The 20,468-nt window shown below is 30.9% G+C and overlaps 1 protein-coding gene across 1 annotated transcript; it reads right to left on the bottom strand.

The window, feature by feature from the left end:
- Window positions 1-290: 290 nt before the first annotated feature.
- On the bottom strand, window positions 291-13,671 carry LOC149185477 (linamarin synthase 1-like). The gene is made up of 2 exons (XM_089410696.1): window positions 12,880-13,671; window positions 291-1,335 (listed from the first exon to the last, which is right to left on the bottom strand). The coding sequence occupies exons 1-2, from the start codon at window positions 13,418-13,420 to the stop codon at window positions 377-379; spliced, it is 1,500 nt and encodes a 499-aa protein (XP_089266822.1). The 5' UTR covers window positions 13,421-13,671; the 3' UTR covers window positions 291-376.
- Between the last annotated feature and the right edge of the window lie 6,797 nt (window positions 13,672-20,468).

Raw genomic sequence — 20,468 nt, 5'->3', positions numbered from 1 at the left:
TCCATAATTTAACACGCAAAATCAAAGTTCCTGTCAAACATACTTTATAACTTCCTAATCTTGCGGAGCATATCGAATATTTATGGGAAAAATCGCTATAAACATTAAAGGGGATTTTAATAAAGTTCAGTTAGTAATCTGGTCGTCGAATAGTTATGGCAAAAGTTGCTATAAACATTAAAGGGAATTTTAAGAAAGAACTTTCTGGTAAGGGTTTCAATGTTCTGGAGCATATCGAATATTTATGGGAAATGCTGTATGGTTAACAAAGAACTTTGTGCCGACGGCAATTTAAAAAGTCACACTCTATCTGTTATATGTTTTGGAATTTGTTTGGGATATATTACGAAAACCGAGTCACATGGTTTCTTTCATTTTAGGATTTTACTCCTTTACCCATCGTCATCATGTCTTTAACGAACGTATTTATGTTCAGAAAAGAAGATCCTCCGGGGAAGACGGTCTTCGCTGCTGACTCCTTCAGCCTGAGAACGTTGTCTCTTAACTTCTTTCCTTCCGGTGTTGTCATCATTCTCCTCACGGCATCCACCACCTCTTCTTTCATGACCACCTTTTCGTTATCTACCTCCACATCCTGGAAAGCTAGGCCGATTTTCCACACCTCCTTGGCGAATCTGCAGTTAAGGAACTGATCAGCAGAATATGGGAATCCCACTACAGGAACTCCCATACTCATTGCCTCCAAGGTAGAGTTCCATCCGCCGTGTGTGAGGAACAATCCCACTGAGACATGGGAAAGTACTCTTGACTGTGGTGCCCACCTCACAAACAGTGCCCGCTCCTTTGTTCGTTCTTCAAAGCCCTCAGGTAAAATCGCAGCCTGGCCTTTTGCGATATCCAACCGGAGAACCCACAAGAAAGGTTGGCCGCTGCTTTCTAAACCTAGCGCCAGCTGCTCTAGCTGTTGCTCAGATTTCATAGCGATGCTTCCAAAGGAAACGTATATAACTGATCGCGGTTGTTGCATATCGAGCCATGTTAGGCAGCTGTCCTCCTCCTCCCACAGACTGCTGCACGGATACCTTCTTTCCAAAAAATTGGGAAGAAAAAGAGGCCCAATGGCCAAAGCAGGACAGCCATTCAAAGAGAGTGCTGTTATTGCATCCCTCCCTTCGAGCTCCTCAAACGTGTTCACTAATACATAGTCGCCTTTGCTTTGCTTCTGCGATTCATAAAGAATGGCATTGATACGAATGTCCGGTGGCTCCTGATCTGTATACCGGTAAAACAGGTCGGTTGGCTTCAATGGTGGGATGTTTCCCGGAAGACAAGTAATGAGCTTTTCTTGATTTTTCGCTTCCCTTAATTCCCTTACTGAAAAAGTCACAAACAAAGTATCACTATTATCTTTGCAGAGCAAATGAAAAGCATTTAGGTTTCTATAGTAAATTAACATTGTCAAGAAAATAAAAATAGAAATGAAATGATTGCTTTGTATTTCATCCACAATCTCCGATACTTCATTGCTGCTAGAATGATAAGCATTAGCTCGATATATATTTAAAATATTGGAATCCAAAAAATATTATAAAATAAAATAAATTCCTCAAAACCTGAAAAATTAAAGGTGAGAGCATTAAATAATATTTTTAATAATAAATAAATTTATAGGATTAAAACCAAAAATAAGAATAATAATTAATAATTCTTTATAAATTTATTTTAATTTTAAAATAATCAATAATCATATATATAGAGGGAGATTATTAATTTTTATAAGGCAATTACATATAAAAGTAATAATCAATAATAATAAATATTTTTTTATTAATAATAATTACATCTAAAATTTTGTGGACGCTTTTTGAACTAAGGAGTGGTTTATCATTATAGTCTTCTATTTGGTCTTGATGACAAATCATACTAGTTGGTCTTATGTGATTTCTATTAAAAACTACTCTTTTTAATGTAATATGGATCACAAAAAACTGAATGCAATAATTACATTTATTAATAATAAAAAATTAATAAAATCATTAAACTTGAAAATAATTATTAATAATAAAAAATTAATAAAATCATTAAAATTGAAAATAACTATTAATAATAATAAATATTTTTTATAAGCATATTTTAATTTCAATTTTAAAATAATTAATAAAAAAAATAAATAAAAAATAAATAAAATCATTAAAATTGAAAATAACTATTAATAATAATAAATATTTTTATAACCATATTTTAATTTCAATTTTAAAATAATCAATAAAAATAAATAAATTTGTAAAGATAATAGGTGAATTAATAATTTTATATTTCAAAATAACAAAAACTCATTTTTATAAGATTTTGATGTTGATTGAAAAAAACAGAGTTTTAAAATGATGGAATACCATTAAATATTAAAACATTGAATAAGAAATTAAAGAAACAATTAAATCCAAAAATATTCAAATAGCTAAATTGAGATGCCTACCAGGGATATTCCAAATCTAAAAAATAAAATGTAAGTAAAACTTTATTGCAAGAATTTTATTAAAAATAAAAATAATTCTTTTAGACAAGATTGTTTTAGCATTTTAAACAATTCCGAAGAAATTACTATATTAATGGAAGCAGGTGTATCATAGCCATCACTTGGAATGCTCTTTTATCATGCAAGCAAGTAGCTGAGACCACATATTATTATGGAAATCTCCAATGAAGATTTAATCAATCATCTCCTTATTAATTGAGGCCACATATTATTATGGAAATCTCCAATGAAGATTTAATCAACCATCCCCTTATTAATGATTGTTGGGAAAATTTTTGGATTTATCTAAATCTTGGATTTGATGGTGAGATATAGTGTTTGCTTTGGTGATGAAGAAATTAAAATTTGATCATTTTTAATATATTGTGTAGTTACTTTGGGGTTTTTAGTAATTTTGGTGAGGATATTCTATGGTATTATCAGGTGGAATTTTTTTTTTTCTAGTTGTGTAGTTATGTATTATTGTTTGTAAGAATGTTGGTAAGTTTGATATAGCAATTAATTGTGACTTAGTAAGGATTGAGACGTCCTTCGTAGTGGGGGTGTCTACTCTTTTAGCCTTATCAAAATGGGCAAAACATGTCCCTTGGAATTGAACCCAGTGGGGTGACATACCTTTTTAGTCTATCAAAAAGGGTAAAACATGTCACTTGAAGTTGAACCCAGTGGGGGCACCAACTATTCTAGAATTATCACAATGGAGAAAACACATCTCTCAAAGTTGAAATCAGTTGGGTTCCTGCACTTCCAACCTTATCACATTGAACCAAACATGTCCCTTGGAATTGAACCCAAGTGGATGCAATAACAAATCTTGCTCCCAACAACTCTAGCTTCTAAGATAGGACAAACTAGATTGTTGTTATGTATTGCGTTATTTCCATTAGAGACTTAACATATTTGGTCCAACAAAGTTCATCTCAAGATTATAATTTGAAATAACTACTTCTAATCCTAGGATTTAAAGGTGAAGCCTACAATGAATATGTATGGGGCAGTTTGGGATCTTAAATTGAGTTTGAGATTTTTTTTTTTTTTTTTTTGTTATATACATGTTATTTCCTTTATTTAATAGTAGACTTCCTTTGATATTGAAATTTCTCTCTCTTTTTGTGACTTCTCACTTCTTTCTTTAGACCTCTTTATAATATTGATTAATTTTTTATTTTTATTGTTATGTTGATGTATCATATTAAGGATTTCAATGCCTGTGCCTTAATTTCTATAATCATAGAAATGGAAATATTTTTGGACCATTATAGGTCCACTATCTTCCAAAAATGATTGTCTTTGCTTCTTGAATTAATCATCCCAACATCTACATTGTCACTAGAAGTCAAACTCTTCTCCAATTCTTTCTTGACCTCTACAAAGAGTCTTTTATTATGGGATTTTGTGTCTACAATTGGAGATATTTAAAGCCCATTCCTCAAGGGTTTTGGATTGAGATCTAACATAACATTTTCTAGGCTTGTACTTGGCAAATTTTGGTTACTTTTCCCTTGCCGCACATCTTTTTTGTTCACCATCCCATGCAAATGCAATCCCTTTCAAATAGAAAATTATTAATTCAAAATCTAGAATCTACCCAATAGACTTTTGTCCAAAAAAATATCCTAAACATTAAATCCAAAAAATCACCACACATTCCCAATAGAATAATAACCACATAAATAAAAAAATTATAGAATCAAATACTCATATCTCTACTATACTAATATAAATCACAACATCATTAAATATCCATTAACTTATTGCAATTATAAATAAAATCTCTAATAAAAATGTGATGTGAGAGTCGAGGCTACATTATGTAATCTCAAATAACCTCTCATCGACCAACAACCTTAATATCTTCTATTGTCTCTAACATGTACGATATACTGTTTGGGAATTTACATAGTAAATTTCTTATTTTCCAAAACAAAGAAGAGTTTGGACATTTTATTACACCGAGAGGTGCTCTACAACCTAGTATAGGGGAGATGTGTAGGTGTAATGTAATAAAGTATGTCAACATTTTTGAATGTCAAGAAATATATATATATATATATATATATATATATATATATATATATATATATATATTAAATCTATGTTTGAATGAATATTCAAATTAAAACATACATAAATATAAAATGTAAATGTAAGGAACCTAGCACCAATTTGGTCAGAAGAAATTGGTTTTTCGATAATGTAAAGTTAACATACTATTATTTTTTAACAGGTTCTTTCTTTATATATTATTATTGGTATAATAATAAATATTATTGATTATTATTATTCAATAATAATAATAATAATAATAATAATAATATCCAATAGAAGTATTATTATATTACACCTTACATATATTATTGGTTACACAGAGTGACAATTATCGATCACATGGATTGAGAGAGAGAGTGTGTATGAGAGAGGAAGGAGGATAGAGATGAAAGGAAAGAGAGAAAGAGAAAGGGAGGTAGAGAGAGATGGACTTGGAAAGGGAGATAAATGGAGGGAAGAACAAAGAAACAGAGAGAGCTATAGAGAGAGTGGGAGTGATAAGGTAGAGATGGAGAGAGGAGAGAAGGAGGGAAGAGAGAGAGAAGGAGAGGAAAGAGAAAGAGAGATAAGGGGAAGAGAAAGAGAGGTAGACACAGAAATGAATGGGTAAGAGAGAAAATAAGAGAGAGAGGGAGATAGTGACAGAAATTGAGAGAGAGGGAGAGAGAGATAGAGAGAGATGGGGGAGAGGGCGAGTGAGAGAGAGAGAGGTAGAGAGAGGAAGGAAGAGAGAGAGAGAAGGAGAGGGAGGGTGAGACAGATTAAGTTTGAGGGGGAGATAGTGACAAGGTTGGAGAGAGAGAGAGAGAGAGAATGATGAGGGGGAAACAATGGAAGGTGTGAGAGAAAGGGAGAGGAAGGAAGGAAGAGAGAGAGGACTTGAAAGAGAAGGAGATAGGGAGGGAGAGAATAATAAAGATATATAGAGAGAGGCGAAGAGAGAGAGAAAGAGATAGAGAGAGAGGAATTGAGAGAGAAGGAGAGAGGGAGGGAGAGAATAATAAAAACATGTAGAGAGAGAGAGAGAGAGAGAGAGAGAGAGAGAGAGAGAGAGAGAGGGCGCGTAAATGTTATGTTTGTGGGGTGAGATAGAGAGACAAAGAAGGAGAGAAAAAGGGAGATAGAGATACAGATGGAAGGAGGAAAGGGGGAAGAAGAGAGAGACAAAGGGAGGGAGGGAGGGAGAGATAGATATAAATGGAGAGAGAGAGTGTGTGTGCATGTTTAGGGGGGTGAGATAGAGACAATTAAGGAGAGATGGAGAGGGATATATATATATATATATATATATATATATATATATATATATATATATATGAGAGAGAAAGAGAGATATAGGGGAGAGAGAGGGGGAGATACAATGTTATTGACTAAAATAGATGCATTGGTTTCAATGTAGATGTTGATTCCTATTCCTATTTGATTGATAGCACTAGATGCATTGATTTCAGTGTAGATGTTTATTTCTAATTCTATGTGAATGCTTGTATTATATACATTAATTTCAAAGTAGAGGTTGATTTTTAATTTGATGTAACTATATGTATTATGTACATTAATTTCAAGGTAATTAGATTAATAATGTGCATTGACTTTAGTCTAAGCACAAAAAAATTATTGATGATGTGCATTGATTTCTGTGTTAAAATTATTCAAGCATAAATAAAATACTTGAATTTTCATCTTAAATCAAATGTTCACATACCTAAAATGTTTTTTTTTTTTTAAACTAAACTATTTGTAATTGACTACATCCCTATTATTCTCATTTTCCATCATTCAACATTGTTAGTCACTTTGCATTCAAACGAAGTAATAGAAAACAACTACCACTGAAACTTACTTGGAGTTTAACACTTCATAAGGCACAATGATTGACTTTGAAGAAAGACACTATTAAAATTGGAGGGAAAGAGAAACAATATATGACGTTTACTACAATAGCTCGAGATAAAATTTTGAATATGATTTCAACCACCCTTTTCATATGATCCATATGAAAAGATGACAAAACTAATAGGTGTGACAATAAAAATAGTAGAAGAAAATAGTTTTAGATTGATCACAATGGAGACTATTTGTAATTGACCACATTCTTATTATTCACAATTTGTATCATTCAACATTGTTACATTGTCACTTTGCATTCAATTTTTTTATTTAATCATTCAATTTATTAATAGTCTCCATCATCTCAACAAACATAGGTAACAAAGCAAATTTAAATTAAAATGACTAGATTAATCTTAGACATATTTGGCATATTTAAAACCACTAGAATAATTATATGTTCAACAAATTTTTCATGGTCACACATAACTGAAACCAACCTAGATTCATTTAATCCTAGATTTATCAATCGCCCAGACTAATCAAATTTTTCGAGGTGCAAACCTTTCCTCAAATTTTATATAAAAAAATTACTTCTTAGTGTTCGATAAATATAAAATTAAAATAAGTCTAAACTAGTTATTAATGAAAATTTAACTTCAAAAATAAAAACAAACCTTCATATAAAACTTGCTTAATCTCGCTTATAATCTTGCCTTCAAAAAAATAAATGCAAATTGTTGCTTGAACTTTAGCATTCCAATATTTTTTTTAGCGTGTGAATTAGTTAAAAACACAAATTATGAAATTTGTATAAAACGACATATCACTTAGCAGAAATTTACATAAACAAACTTGTAGCTCTACTGGACAAAGATTATGCTCCACCTTGATCACTTATTTGCCAATAGACTAGTCCACTCATCATTTATTTTCGTAGGAAAGCTAACTTGTGTTTTTATAAACACGATAAAGACATAAACTTTCGTATGTATGTTTGCATCAATATCAATTCCGTATTATTTATATATATTTTTAAATAATTAAAAATTATAATAATTAAACGTTATATTTTAATTATGGGATGATATGGTTTTTAAATTGGAATTTAGAATATTTTTTATTTTTATGAAATTTTCATTTCTTATTATTTAAAATATATTTTTGAATGTATAAATAGATTTAAAATTTTTAGTGCATTATGATTATGCCGATTAAATAATTTAAATTTATAATGCTAACAAATTTTTGTTAAATTTTTGCAAAATTACTCAGAGATATGTAAGGGAAAACACCAAAATGTAGCTTAATTGAATTATAAAATTAGCAATGGGATAATCATCATTTGGTACTGTTTTTTAATATAGGTTGATTCATCTTTATTTACAGAAAACTCATGTTACTTGGAATAACCTAATGCTACTTTATAAGAGAGTAGGGTTCCACTTTTGCAAGCCTCTATTGGATGCCTTTATATATTAGGCCATTAACCCATTCACTTGTTTCCTTATATTTAAAGAAGACTAACAAATTAAAATAGTTTTAGATCATATTACAATACCATACTTTTTGTATTTTAACAATGAATATAATTAATGCAACCATATAATTTAAATGGCTCCTAAATTCCTATAGGCATCAATGCATGATAAGAATAAAGACACTTACCTCATCAGACATCTCACATTGTCAAGATTAGAGAATCATAAAATTAACTAAATCATAACTTGTTCTTCATTATTGTTATTATTAAAAGAATTGATATATGAGTTAAACATATATACATTTAAAAAAACATGGAACAAGATTCTTAACCATGGATATTCATCCCCACTTTACCATGGAGATTTGCTACAATACCATAGACCAACATTATAGCTTATCAATACCACAAGACTAAAAAGCCATAACTTATTTCACAGTTGAAATGTTTTATATATAACCCAGAAGCTGGTGCTAGCCACGTAAGGGTCCACGTTCCAACTAGCGGGGATGGCCTTGGGCTCTTAACTGGCGATGAAGGCCAATAAACGCAAGCCCCCACACCAGCCACCTCCTCAATATTTTATGGCAAGGATCTTTTCTTAAGAGTTTAAATGGAATAAGTGGTCTTCTAGTCATTTCACAAGGATGAGACTTATAGGGAGGAAGGTCTAGAGCATGACGGTGCTAAGAGGTGGGTTATGAGTGGATCAATAGTCACCTTTTTGAATTGCCACCCCATTAGCAAGGGATACGATGACTATTGCATTGAAATTGGACCTGGGTATGGTATGATATAATTTGTTGTCTTTATCTCTATTCATGTCCTTCATATGTCAGGTCATGCCTCATGGAGGCTTTGGTTCTCTTAGTTTTATGTTTTAGCTTGGTGATATAAAAACATCTATGTCACAATTAAGCCCAGTAGGGCTAGTTTTTGCAACAATGAAGCCTAATCCTTATGGACCAGTGTGTCACTGCAATATATGTAATGAATGCACAATTTTGATAGATAATGCAAATATTACCTTACAAAGAAAAAAAATATTTGTTATATAATTTATTTTAATTTAGTTTTACAAGTCTTTTTAATTAAATTGAAAAACAAAAAAGGCATAACTACCTTTGAAATAAATATCAACCTCTACTGGGAATTACTATTAAAAATATATTGTGAATATTCTATAAAGGTTAAATCCTTACCATCCATATGTTAATAATTAATAAATTAAATTAAAATTTTGGAAGATCTATTCCAAAATAAACACTCCACTCATAAATTTTTATCTTAAATGTAATAGTTTTAAATTGTATTTCAAAATCATAGTCTTCTTTCTTTCTCTCTCTCTCTTTTTTTTTCCTTGACCATGATTACCATAACTAAAAAGTTTTTTATTTAAATTTTTTTTTTTTTTTTATAAAATTTTAAAAATAACTATGAAATTTAAAAAAATAATTGAAGAAAAACAATTAAAAAAAAATGAAATTTTGATTTTGCTCTTTTAGTTTTTCGTTTTCTTTTAATGAACATAGTTAACATTTATTAATACAATTATAAAATATATTTATTAATTAAATTAAAGTTATTTTAAATAAAAAATAAGTAATATATAAATTAAAATATAATAAAAAAAGTTAATTAAGTTCTTAGTATGGGGTAATAGCGATGAAAAAAGTGGGTAGGTGTGTTGCTAGCATTCCACCACCTCACATGCCAATAGGACATGGTAACACGCCCCCTTAGGAGTTTAATATATGTCTTGCAATGGACACAATATGACATAATGCTTCACCACTCAATGATTTTAGTATATAGTTTCCGCAAGGAGTATACATTAAAGGGGTTCGTAGGCGGTATAAGAAGATTCGGAGGAGTAAATGGAATGTGTACCAAGAAACAAGGGGAGTTTGTCAATTTGCACTCTCACACCAAAGCAACCTTCAATTGGCAACATGAGGTAGACATTTCGTTTCAAATCATAATCCTAGGATTAGGAAATCAATATTTGACAAGATAAAGGGTGTGGATCTGGTGTATCCTCTCGAGAATGGAGCAATATGATACCCTAGAGCCTAAGGTTTCTTCTTCTTTAACATTCAATAGGTGAAGGTTGGCATTTTCCTTCTCCTCATCAATTATTTATAGTGGGTGTTAGCTAAATTTGGGTCTTCTCTTGGAGGATACAAAGAGAGATTCGGCTAAGCCACATTATTTCTATCACCCTCCTCATGGATTCTACACTATCCATGCTTTGTGGGTGGTTTCAAGCTAGCCAGGTAGTGTCAGAGTTGGAACATTCATCCAATCCCTAGGTTCTAAGGTTAAACCTTATCCTTGCTCTCCCTGACAAGTCACCTCCAACCAATAGTAATTTGAGGTGGCATCGACATGCAATTGGATTTTTGTTATCAAATCATAGTTCAAATAGTTCATATGTTAAGGACTTAGACTTCTTTGCTACCCTGGCATGCAATTGAATTTTTCTTATTAACTTGCAGTTCAAATAATCCATATGTTGAGAACTTAGTCTCTTCTACTACCCCCGACAACAACCCAACCAATCTACCCACTACTCTTGTTGGGGCTCTTCAAGATTCTTGAGTGGCTGGCATCTTTGCATTGAGTAGGACCCTCAATGACTCATTAGTGCTCATAGACTCATCCAACTTGTTATGCAACCAAATCACAAAATAGAAGAACAAATAGATCAATGACTTCAAAATAAGCCTCTTTGAGGAGGCAACCTCCTTTACATTACACAAATGAACAATTGTTGGATGATTCAAATAACAAAACCTCCTTTCTATATATAGGAGTCTACGGGGTCACAATATAATCAAAGCCGACATAACAGTAATAATATAAGGGCACAAAAATAACAATAATGGGTTTCTATGGGGCACAATAATAACAATGTGGGGACAACAGGGGCACAACAATAACAATAAGGGGCTACAATGACAATAGTAATGGGGAATCACTAGTATTATAGGACCTAATACCCCTCCAGTCTTGTTACTTTCTTTGAGAGACGACTATCATTCAACTGTAGCTAGACGTGGCAACCTATTGGTAGCTTTGACCCCCTCTTTCAATTGATGTTTATCATACCTCGACAAAGAGCAAGGATATGTTAGGATGTAACATATTACTAAGAATGTGGGCATTCAAGGGAGTAAATGTGTGTGAAGGGCTTGACATCCAAATATTAGGAGCTCACCCTCAACTTGTTCAAGAGGAAATTTGCCTAGAAAGAGTGAGAACTAGTTGATGAAAAACACACTCTTATTGATATAGAGGTTTTGGCAGAGGGCGAAAATTGGTTTATGAATGCATGAGATACTAGAGGTCGCTATAACTAGTACATGTATGCTATTGAGATTTATTGGCACTTGAAATTTCTTCTAGGAAAGGTTTTAGTTAAAAGGAATGAAATCAAGGAGGACATGATCTTGACCTTGAATCAAATGTAGATAAAGATGATATCGATCGATTGAATGCTTACACAACTAGAGAAACAAATGAGAATCTCACCTTATCCTTGCTGCTCCCCATACAGTCATAAAAACAACTAGAGAAACAAATGGGAATCTCACCTTATCCTTGCTACTCCCCATACAGTCATAAAAATCTCATACTACTCGAGCCCCTTCGATTCTAATAAGTTTGGTTAAATACCTTCTAATTGTCTCGCTTTTACTATTTATAGGTTTAAGTTCTATAGTTTTTTCAAGCCAAAATTAGCCTTAGAAACCTAATAGTTAGTCATAGTACTTTTTCTTCCACGGTGCCCATAACTCTTTCTTATCCGTTAATAAAAAACTAAAATTCTCTTAATATTTTGTTTCCATGATCACTCTAACTTTATTTTGGGTTAACAAAAAAAATCTCTATCTAATTTAGTTTTCCTAATAAGAAACCAAAAGCGAATTCTAAAAACATGAATATATGTCTATAATGCGAAGGAATAAAAAATATTTACTTTATTCCCAAAAACATATAATAATTAATTGAATCAAATTATAATGAAGTTCAATATTCAACAACTCTGGCAAACCCTAAAGTCTCCCACGATGAATCCTTAATGATCTTTGATCAATTCTGTAAAGTTAAATTCACAAAACGTAAAATTCCTTACAACGAATCTTTTATGATCGTGGATAAATTCTGTAAAATTAAATTATGTAAATTAGATTCTCAAAAATAAATTAAAATCAAAATCAAAATAATCGATGAAACAATTCAAATTAATATCTACAATTATTTATGATTTACCTAGTTTTAAATTAAAAATAAATTTTATATTTATGTGAGTATAAATCAAATTCTCCATTCTATAGAAATGGAAATGAACAGAATCAAAAGGAATGTCTAATATATAAATTGGCTATTCTTATTGGAGTAGTAAATGAAGGAGAGGAATTGCCTGGATTGTCAAAAGTGGTCGGAATTTGGTAAAAAAAATTTCAAAAAATCTAGTAAAAGTAGTGTTTGAATAATGTTTTTGATGGTGGAAATAGATTCAGCACCATCAAAAACGTCTAGAACACCTAAAATTTTGAAGTTTAACAACTATAACTTGGATTTACAGAAATCCTTGCCAGATTTTTTCTAAATATGACCGGAATTTCTATAACTTTCTGGAGAACTCCTAGGCCTAATTAGACTAAGCAATTCTTATTTAGATAGCAGAATATAAAATATTTAAAAATAAGAGAGAATGAAAAGGAAAAATACAGTACATCTGTTACTGCTGTTACCTAATTATGAGATTTTTTGTGTCTGAGATTTTACTTTACTAGTATCACAGGGTTTTTGTCATTCTAATTCTGAAATATTCTCCAAATTTATAATAGAATTAAATTCCGCCCACAAAATTTTCATATAACATTGAAAAAATATTTATTCTAATTCTGAAATATTCTCCAAATTTATAATAGAATTAAATTCCGCCCACAAAATGTTCATATAACATTGAAAAAATATTTGTTCGATGTGGATTGGAAAGGGCTAGACGTACCATTTACTGGAATATATCCTTCAGAAGCAAGCAAACTGGCGTAGCATTGAGAAATGGATGAGGCAGCACAAAGCGGCCAGAAGATAACTCTGAGCACTTTCATATTGCTTGCGACTTGCTCCGTGCAAGACATGAAGGCGTCCGTGATGATGAATGTGATGGGTGGAAATGATGGTGAATTTCTATGAGCAGTAGTAATTAGGAGGTCCTCCAAAGCTGGGCCTAACTTTTGTAGCGAAAGAAGTAACTCTGTCGAGTTGGAGGTGCGGCCATGGTTGGGCGGTAGACCATCAGGAATTGACAGAAAACGAATTCTCCATTCTTGCTGCTCCAAATCCAGATTGCCTTTGCAAACAGGGGATTTAGCTTTCTTTGAAGCTTCCAACACGCGTTCATGTATCCACTCAGTATTGACGAAAGTGACAAACACTCCCCTAATAGCCAACAGCTGCGCCAATTCCATGAGAGCGTTGACATGACCCTGTGCAGGAAATGGTACAATCACTGCATGCAGATCATTTTTCCCCTTTTCATTCATCATATTGATATCAATATTGCCAAACTTTATTCGTTTCTCTTCCCTTAATCCAGCACTACAGTTTCTTGCTCTGGATTTGAGCTGCCAATTATGCACCAGAGCGAAGTTTACAATTATATAGATTACGCTCACTTCTTACTATCTTCAATTAATCATGACCAATGCATTGTAAAAAGATGATGACACGTAAAAATCCCTAACACCAAAAAAACTACATCTGTCAATTGAAAAACAAAGCTTCTACTTCGTTCATATCTGGTTCATGTTTTGTCATAAGCATTTTATGAAAAACTGTTCTTATCGAGTACATCTCATTGTCATCGACCTAAGCAGTGATATCAGTAAACTGTTCTTATCGGGTAATCTCATTGTCATCGACCTAAGCAGTGATGTCAGTATAAGATAATTAGACAAAATTGCGGTCCCTCTTTTGTTTGATTCGTAAGGTTACGTGATTCTTGTGCACTTCAACGTGGTATTTATCATCAATGGTAACTAGCCAGCAAACTTTCCTTTCTTTTTCTGTCAGGTTCTCAATCTTCTGTAGAATCTCCTTCACAGGTTAACATTGACGACACTGACAGATTTGATTTGTACCACCTGAATACTTTTTTCCAATGGATAGCTGGCAGTATCCAACATTGATATAGTTAAATATGGGGCAATTACTTAACACGTGACATACAAAACAAAGCTACATAGCTGGCTGCATCGTTGGCAGGATCCGCCACGGGTGGAGTCAGGAATATGGCACATTTAATTGTCTTTTTCTACTGAGGCCGCAATTTCATCCCGAGAGTCATGGCTTAAATTTTTATTTATTTATTTATTTGGACCATAAGATTGTTTGATTCATTTTTAAGTGTGAAAATCGATTAACACCATTAAAATCTTATCAGGAATCCAAAACCCCTTAAGGTTTGACAATTGTAAATCATGTTGAAATTTTCGTTATTTACTTCCTCGTTAAACTAATCTCACTTCATTACTCTTAGTTAAATAATATTTAAAATATTTGATTTAAAACAAATATTAATTTAAATCGGAAAAAAGAGTTATGACTTAATTACTTTTAGTTAAATAATATTTAAAATGTTTGATTTAAAACAAATATTAATTTAAATTGGGAAAAGGGTTATCTAATCTTTATTTTCCATAGACTAATCTCACTTAAATATTCTTAGTTAAATAATATTTAATATTTTTGGTTTAAAACAAACATTAATTTAAATGGTAAAATGGTTATTTTTTTATTTGACATTGAATAGAATATTTCTATCCAATTTTTAAAATAAAAATTGTAAAAATAATTATATTTTAATTTTGAAGAAAAACTAAATATATATTTTAAAATAAAATTAATTTAAAAAAATATTAATTTTCTAATGTTAAAAATTAATGAACAAAAATAAAAGTCATTATTATTGAAACTTATTTATTTTCTTAAAAATAATTTCAAAATAATCGAAATGATAATATAAAACTCTAAACACAAGGTCATAATCAAACATTCTTGTGACATCTATATCAAAGACTATTTGTTTTGTGTATTTATATGATGATTGAATACTTCATATTAAATTGATGTCTCAAACATATCACAATCATACTTAACCGTAGGAGTCATGTTTGTTATAAATCTCATTAGAAAAGAATAAATTGTCACCGTCCTTGAGACCTTTATTGAAGGGTGGGAATTCTATCAAAACACTATAAGAGCCATGAAAAAAGGCTTCTTCTTTTATAGGGCTCTAAGAATATGAAAATCTAATATTATTCCATCCATTTCTTATTATGTAAGCTAAAACATCTATAATTTCTAAGGTCAATACAAACATAAAGAAAAAGGAAATTACTCATCAAGACCACCAAGTAAGTTAAGTTATTCTTGGTGAGGCATTGATTGTTCACTTTATCTCTCAATCCATGCAAAAAAATGCATGAGATTTATAACATAATACCTATTTCATAGATCTGCTGATAATATTAGTTATGTTAGCTTCTCTATATCTTACCTAAGAATCTGATAGAGGCATAAAATGTTGCTTCAAACATTAAGGTTGTAAAGAATACATCTCATTGCTATTGGGCTTCATTAAGGTAGAGACAAAGAGATCTAAGAAACATTTCTCAAATATTTGACACTTATATAGTCACACTAATACCAATGTTTCTAGAAAGAAGAAGAAGAAGTGAAACTTTCTATAAAACTTTATGGTTGGGAGAACTAATACTAATGCGAAAATCTATGAACTTTTCTATCAAAAACATTTTCTAGAAAAAATGATTGCTAACTATGAAAATGTTTATAGAGACCTAAAAAATGAAAATGTAAAAAAAAAGAAGGAAAAGTATTACCCATATTCACATTTTCACCCTAAAATTGGGGACAGGAGAATGAACAAAGTAAGAATTGATGATGTAGAAGATCACATTTCTTACTATTGCAACCTCAATTTTGGAATTGATTATGTAGAAGATCTTACTTCTTACTCTTGTAATCCCAATTTTGTGCACGTTCATACTTTATCAAGGATATACACGTTATTATTAATCTTAAGTGTTTTTAATCACAAACAAAATCATTAACATAGTTTTGTGTGAAACAAAAAAAACTATGCATTATTTTACTAGAAGCTTGAACAAAACTATATAAGATTACTCTATTGTTGAGAGAATTACATTCAACTATTAATTATGTAATTTTTATTTAAGTATCTATTGTCATAATGTGGATGGCATGATTTACATACTTAGTGGTTGAGAGGCTAGAAACATGACCAAAGTTATAGAAGATTCTTGGACTATTGAGAGATTTGCATTCAAATACTAATTATGTGTTTTTTTACTTAAGAATCTATTGCCATAATTTGGATGTCATGATCTACATACTTAGTGGTTGAGAGGCCAATATGTTCTTAAATAATAAGAAAATATTAGATAGCATTGCCATAACCATGTTAGATTTGTTAATATGCTAGATGCTTTTAGAGAAAAGGAATAGTATATGCATACGAAGAAAAAGAGACAACCTTGTATCCTTAGGTTAAGTGGATGTCTATTTTTCTTTTTTAAAATTATGACGGTTAAGTGGATGTTTATTTTTTGCTCTTTAAAATTATCATTGAACCACTCATTTATATTGAATCTTGCTATTAAATTTGTAATGTCATTACAAATTATATCCATAACTAACTATTTTAGCTTTATGTAAATCCCAAAGTGAAGACAAAGACAACAAAAAAAAATGACATTAGAGTGTTATGGAAACAAATATAACAAAGGAAATGACATTATGGTGACTACAGGAACTAAACATATTAAATACAATATTAAATGTCATGCTAATTATCATATCAATATGGATAAAAGATGCTGTTAAGGCATGAATTTCTTTGGGGATTCCAAAAGATAAGGTATCCAAGCTTCTTTTGTAAGCTTACATTAAGTGACACTTAAAATGTTGGATTGTCAATACAATGATAAGACTCTCTAGGCATGGGTTTGTGATAATTTATGTTGTAGAAAAATAAACTATATCAAAAAATAAATGAGAACCAACAAAAATAAAGATAATAAAAATAAAGATAATTTTAGTCTTCAAATATTAATCCAATAAAAAATAACCCGTATATAATCCTAAATCATTCTTATGATTCACATCCATCTCTATTTAATATTAAAAACACAATATTTATTCAATATTTACAAATTGAGAATGGATGGGTAATTCAAAAAATGATTAAAAAAAAAAATTAATATTTTTAATAGTGTTTTTTAAATGAATAGTCAGAAGACTTCAATTTTAATCATTCCCGGCAATTTTTCGTATTTCAAGAGAATGACTTCATGCCCTCAGACGCTGCAAATGCGAATGATAATCACCGTGCAGAAGACTAGTAAATATCAATTACGAAATTCTATTGTTTTATTTCATTCATGATTATTGGCTAGACGGTTTCCCTGCTTTGTTTCTCTCACTTTCGAAATCCATACTTGCTTTGGTTGCTTAAAGCAGACGTCAAGATCAATATTATATGTGGAGATTCAGTGGGTGCATCACCCCTCATTTCTCATATCGCAGTTACTCTTTTATGCTAAATACAGAGGAAAGGATGAATGGAAGCACAGGGATAAGATAAGCCACGTATTCCACATGCGCCAAGCTTTCTTTCCGGGTGGCTAATAAGGACCATTGCATCTCGCGGCTACAATCTACTTTCCAGCGTAGACTATTTGTTCACTATTTTAACAGCAGACCATTTTCCCGTTACCCCGCAAAATCCTCTGAACTTTAGCTCCGCTATCCCACAGGCCTTTCATGTCACCGTGCCGCTTTTGTCAGCTGTGGGTTGGATTCTGAATTTTACGACTTCGTCGTTTTTTTGGGTAGGAATGCGACGGGACAGGTGTCTAATCGTATTTTAACATTTTATGTCATATTTTTCTATCAATTTTATAAAAAGTTTTGGTATGGATTAGTAGGAAACAGTTGTATAGTACATATAATTGAACAAAATACATTAAAATCTACTTTAAATAATTAAAATTCATATTTAGGTTGATATTACACTTTCAATAATTTAGATGTGTTTTAATTATTTTTATAACTAAAAATAATAATATTTTAAAATAAACTTGGGAAGGTAGGGGTGGGAGCGGTTATGTTTTTATATGATGAAAAAATATTTTTGTTTTTAATGTTTGTGTTTATGTGTACAATGTAGGAACACTTGTAGTGATCAAAGACCAAGATGGACTTCTTCTAGTAAATCCAAAGATCCATTATAGATTAGTCTATGCTTATCTTGAAGTCTCATTTTAAAATCTTAGGATTGTAGGTGTTGCATAGTGTTATATTCATCTTGTAGCCTCACCCAATAGAATCACTAACTTCTTTTGTTTTCTATAATTTTATGTGAAATTTCATTTATATATGTGTATGTATATATGGATATGGGTAAATTTTTAAGCTCCCTATCAAATTGATGGTTTGAAAAATTAGGTAAAAGCCAAGAAAGAAGTGGAGAAGGGTATAACTTTTATTGGCAAAGTAGATGAGGGGATGATTAGTTTAAGAAGCAAAGGAATTAAGTTTTGGGAGATAGTGGACATATAATGACCCAAAAATATTTTCATTTTTATGATTATAAAAAATAAGGCAATGATAATGAAATCATTGTTAGGTCAAAATAACAATAAAGATACAAATTTCATTAATGTTACATAGAGTTCTAAAGACAGAGATGAGAAGTAAAAAAAAAAAATGAGAAATTGCAATGTCAAATGAAGAGTATTAAAGAGGAAATAACATATATAAAACCAACAAAACAAATTCTCAAAGTGAATTTAAGATCCCAAACTCTTTTCATACATCAATGTTGGCTCCATCTTTAAATCCTAGGATTAGATATAGTTATTTCAAATTATAATGTAGAGATGAACTTTGTTGGACCATCTATTTTAAGTGTTTAATGAAAATAACTTAATACATAACTACATTTTAGTTTATCTTGTCTTAGCATCTTGAGTTGTTGAGAGCTATGTGTGTTCTTCCATCTAGTTGGGTTCAATTCCGAGAGACATGTGTGGCCCATTGTGATGAGGCTAAAAGGGTAGGTGTGCGCAATGGGTTCAACTCCAAGGGACATATTTGGCCCATTGTGATAAGGCTAGGAGTGTAAGCGCCCCCACTATGAAGGATGGTTCTCAACAATTGCTAAGTCACAAGTCATTGCTATATTTGACTTATGAACATTCTTACAAACAATAATGAATGACTACACAACTAGAGTAAATTCCTTCCACATAAAGATGTCATAGAATGTCCTCACCAAAACCACTAAGAAGCATACCTTAAATAAACCCCTAATAACTACCTAAAATATTAGAAAAAGATCAATTTCTAATTTCTTTATCAATAAAACTCCACCTCCAAATAATAGAAAAGCATTGGTTCTCACCATCATATCCAAGATTTTGACAGGTCCTAAGAGTTTCCCAATAATGATTCAACAAGGGGAGGTCGATTAAACTTTCATTGTAGCTTATTATAATTAAATTTTCCATCAACTACTTGCATGAGAAGGTAACATCTCAACTATTTGCTTGCATGATAAGATATCATTATAGGTGATGGATATGACACATCTCTTTCCATTAATTAGGCTGGTAGATATCTTTATTTTGAAAGAAGACTTTCAAAATTTGAATCTGATAATTTTAATTTAGTTATCAATAATGATTAATTATGAGGTGGATGGTATGAGTTTAATCTATACAAAATTTTTTAGAATATTCTTATTAGTATACATAAATCAAAAGTAGTTATTGTCTTTTTAACCTTTTTAATTAAATTGATTAATTAAAAAAATATAATATGACCAACTATCATATAAAATGAGTTAAGGTCTTTTGCATATATAATATTGATAAACCATGATATTAGCTAATAGTATTGCAACAAAATCTATTTAAAATCATGATATTAATCCATATAAACCCTATTTAAAATTAAAATCTTATAAATAAAAATAAATATTCATAATTGAGAAAATTATGAATGAACTAAATGAATTTATTTAAACCATTAAATACAATGAGGCGGATCATAACAATAATGTGAGTGATATATAACCTAAAATGTGTATTCACAAATCAAATGAGTTGATATGCAACCCAAAAATTGCATTTTTGATTTCTATTACAGAAATATTAAATCTATATATTTTCAAAAGACAAACAAATTCTTTCGTTCAGAAGAGTATTTTTTATTTTATTCCAGAAATATTAAAAATATATATTTTCGAAAGCCAAAAAAATTATTTTGTTGAGAAGAGTATTACAGCATTTACCCAGTGAACGCAGAGGTGAGTGAAACCTGATAGCAGAGGTGAGTGAAACCTGATAGCCTTTAAAGCCCTCCGCATTCATGTTCATCTACATATAGGAAACGGGAGAGGTATCCAAAGATTCAGCACAAGTTTTGATAGTGATCATCACCTTATTCTCAAATCTCCATGTCTTTTTATGGCATATTCTGAAAACCGAG

Source organism: Pinus tabuliformis, chromosome 3_1 (assembly GCF_031772625.1).
Source record: "Pinus tabuliformis cultivar Carrire ecotype Pingquan chromosome 3_1, CPIR1, whole genome shotgun sequence".
Taxonomy (NCBI): domain Eukaryota; kingdom Viridiplantae; phylum Streptophyta; class Pinopsida; order Pinales; family Pinaceae; genus Pinus; species Pinus tabuliformis.
The sequence above is the reverse complement of the archived record's forward strand: the minus strand, read 5'-3'. Positions and strand labels throughout refer to the sequence as shown.

Bases quoted from the DNA above. Each gene is read 5' to 3' on its own strand.
- LOC149185477 (XM_089410696.1), bottom strand. From the start codon at position 13,420: ATGATGAATGAAAAGGGGAAAAATGATCTGCATGCAGTGATTGTACCA. The intron at 1,336-12,879 runs GTACGTCTAGCC...TGACTTTTTCAG, and splicing joins AGGATATATTCCAGTAAATG to TAAGGGAATTAAGGGAAGCG.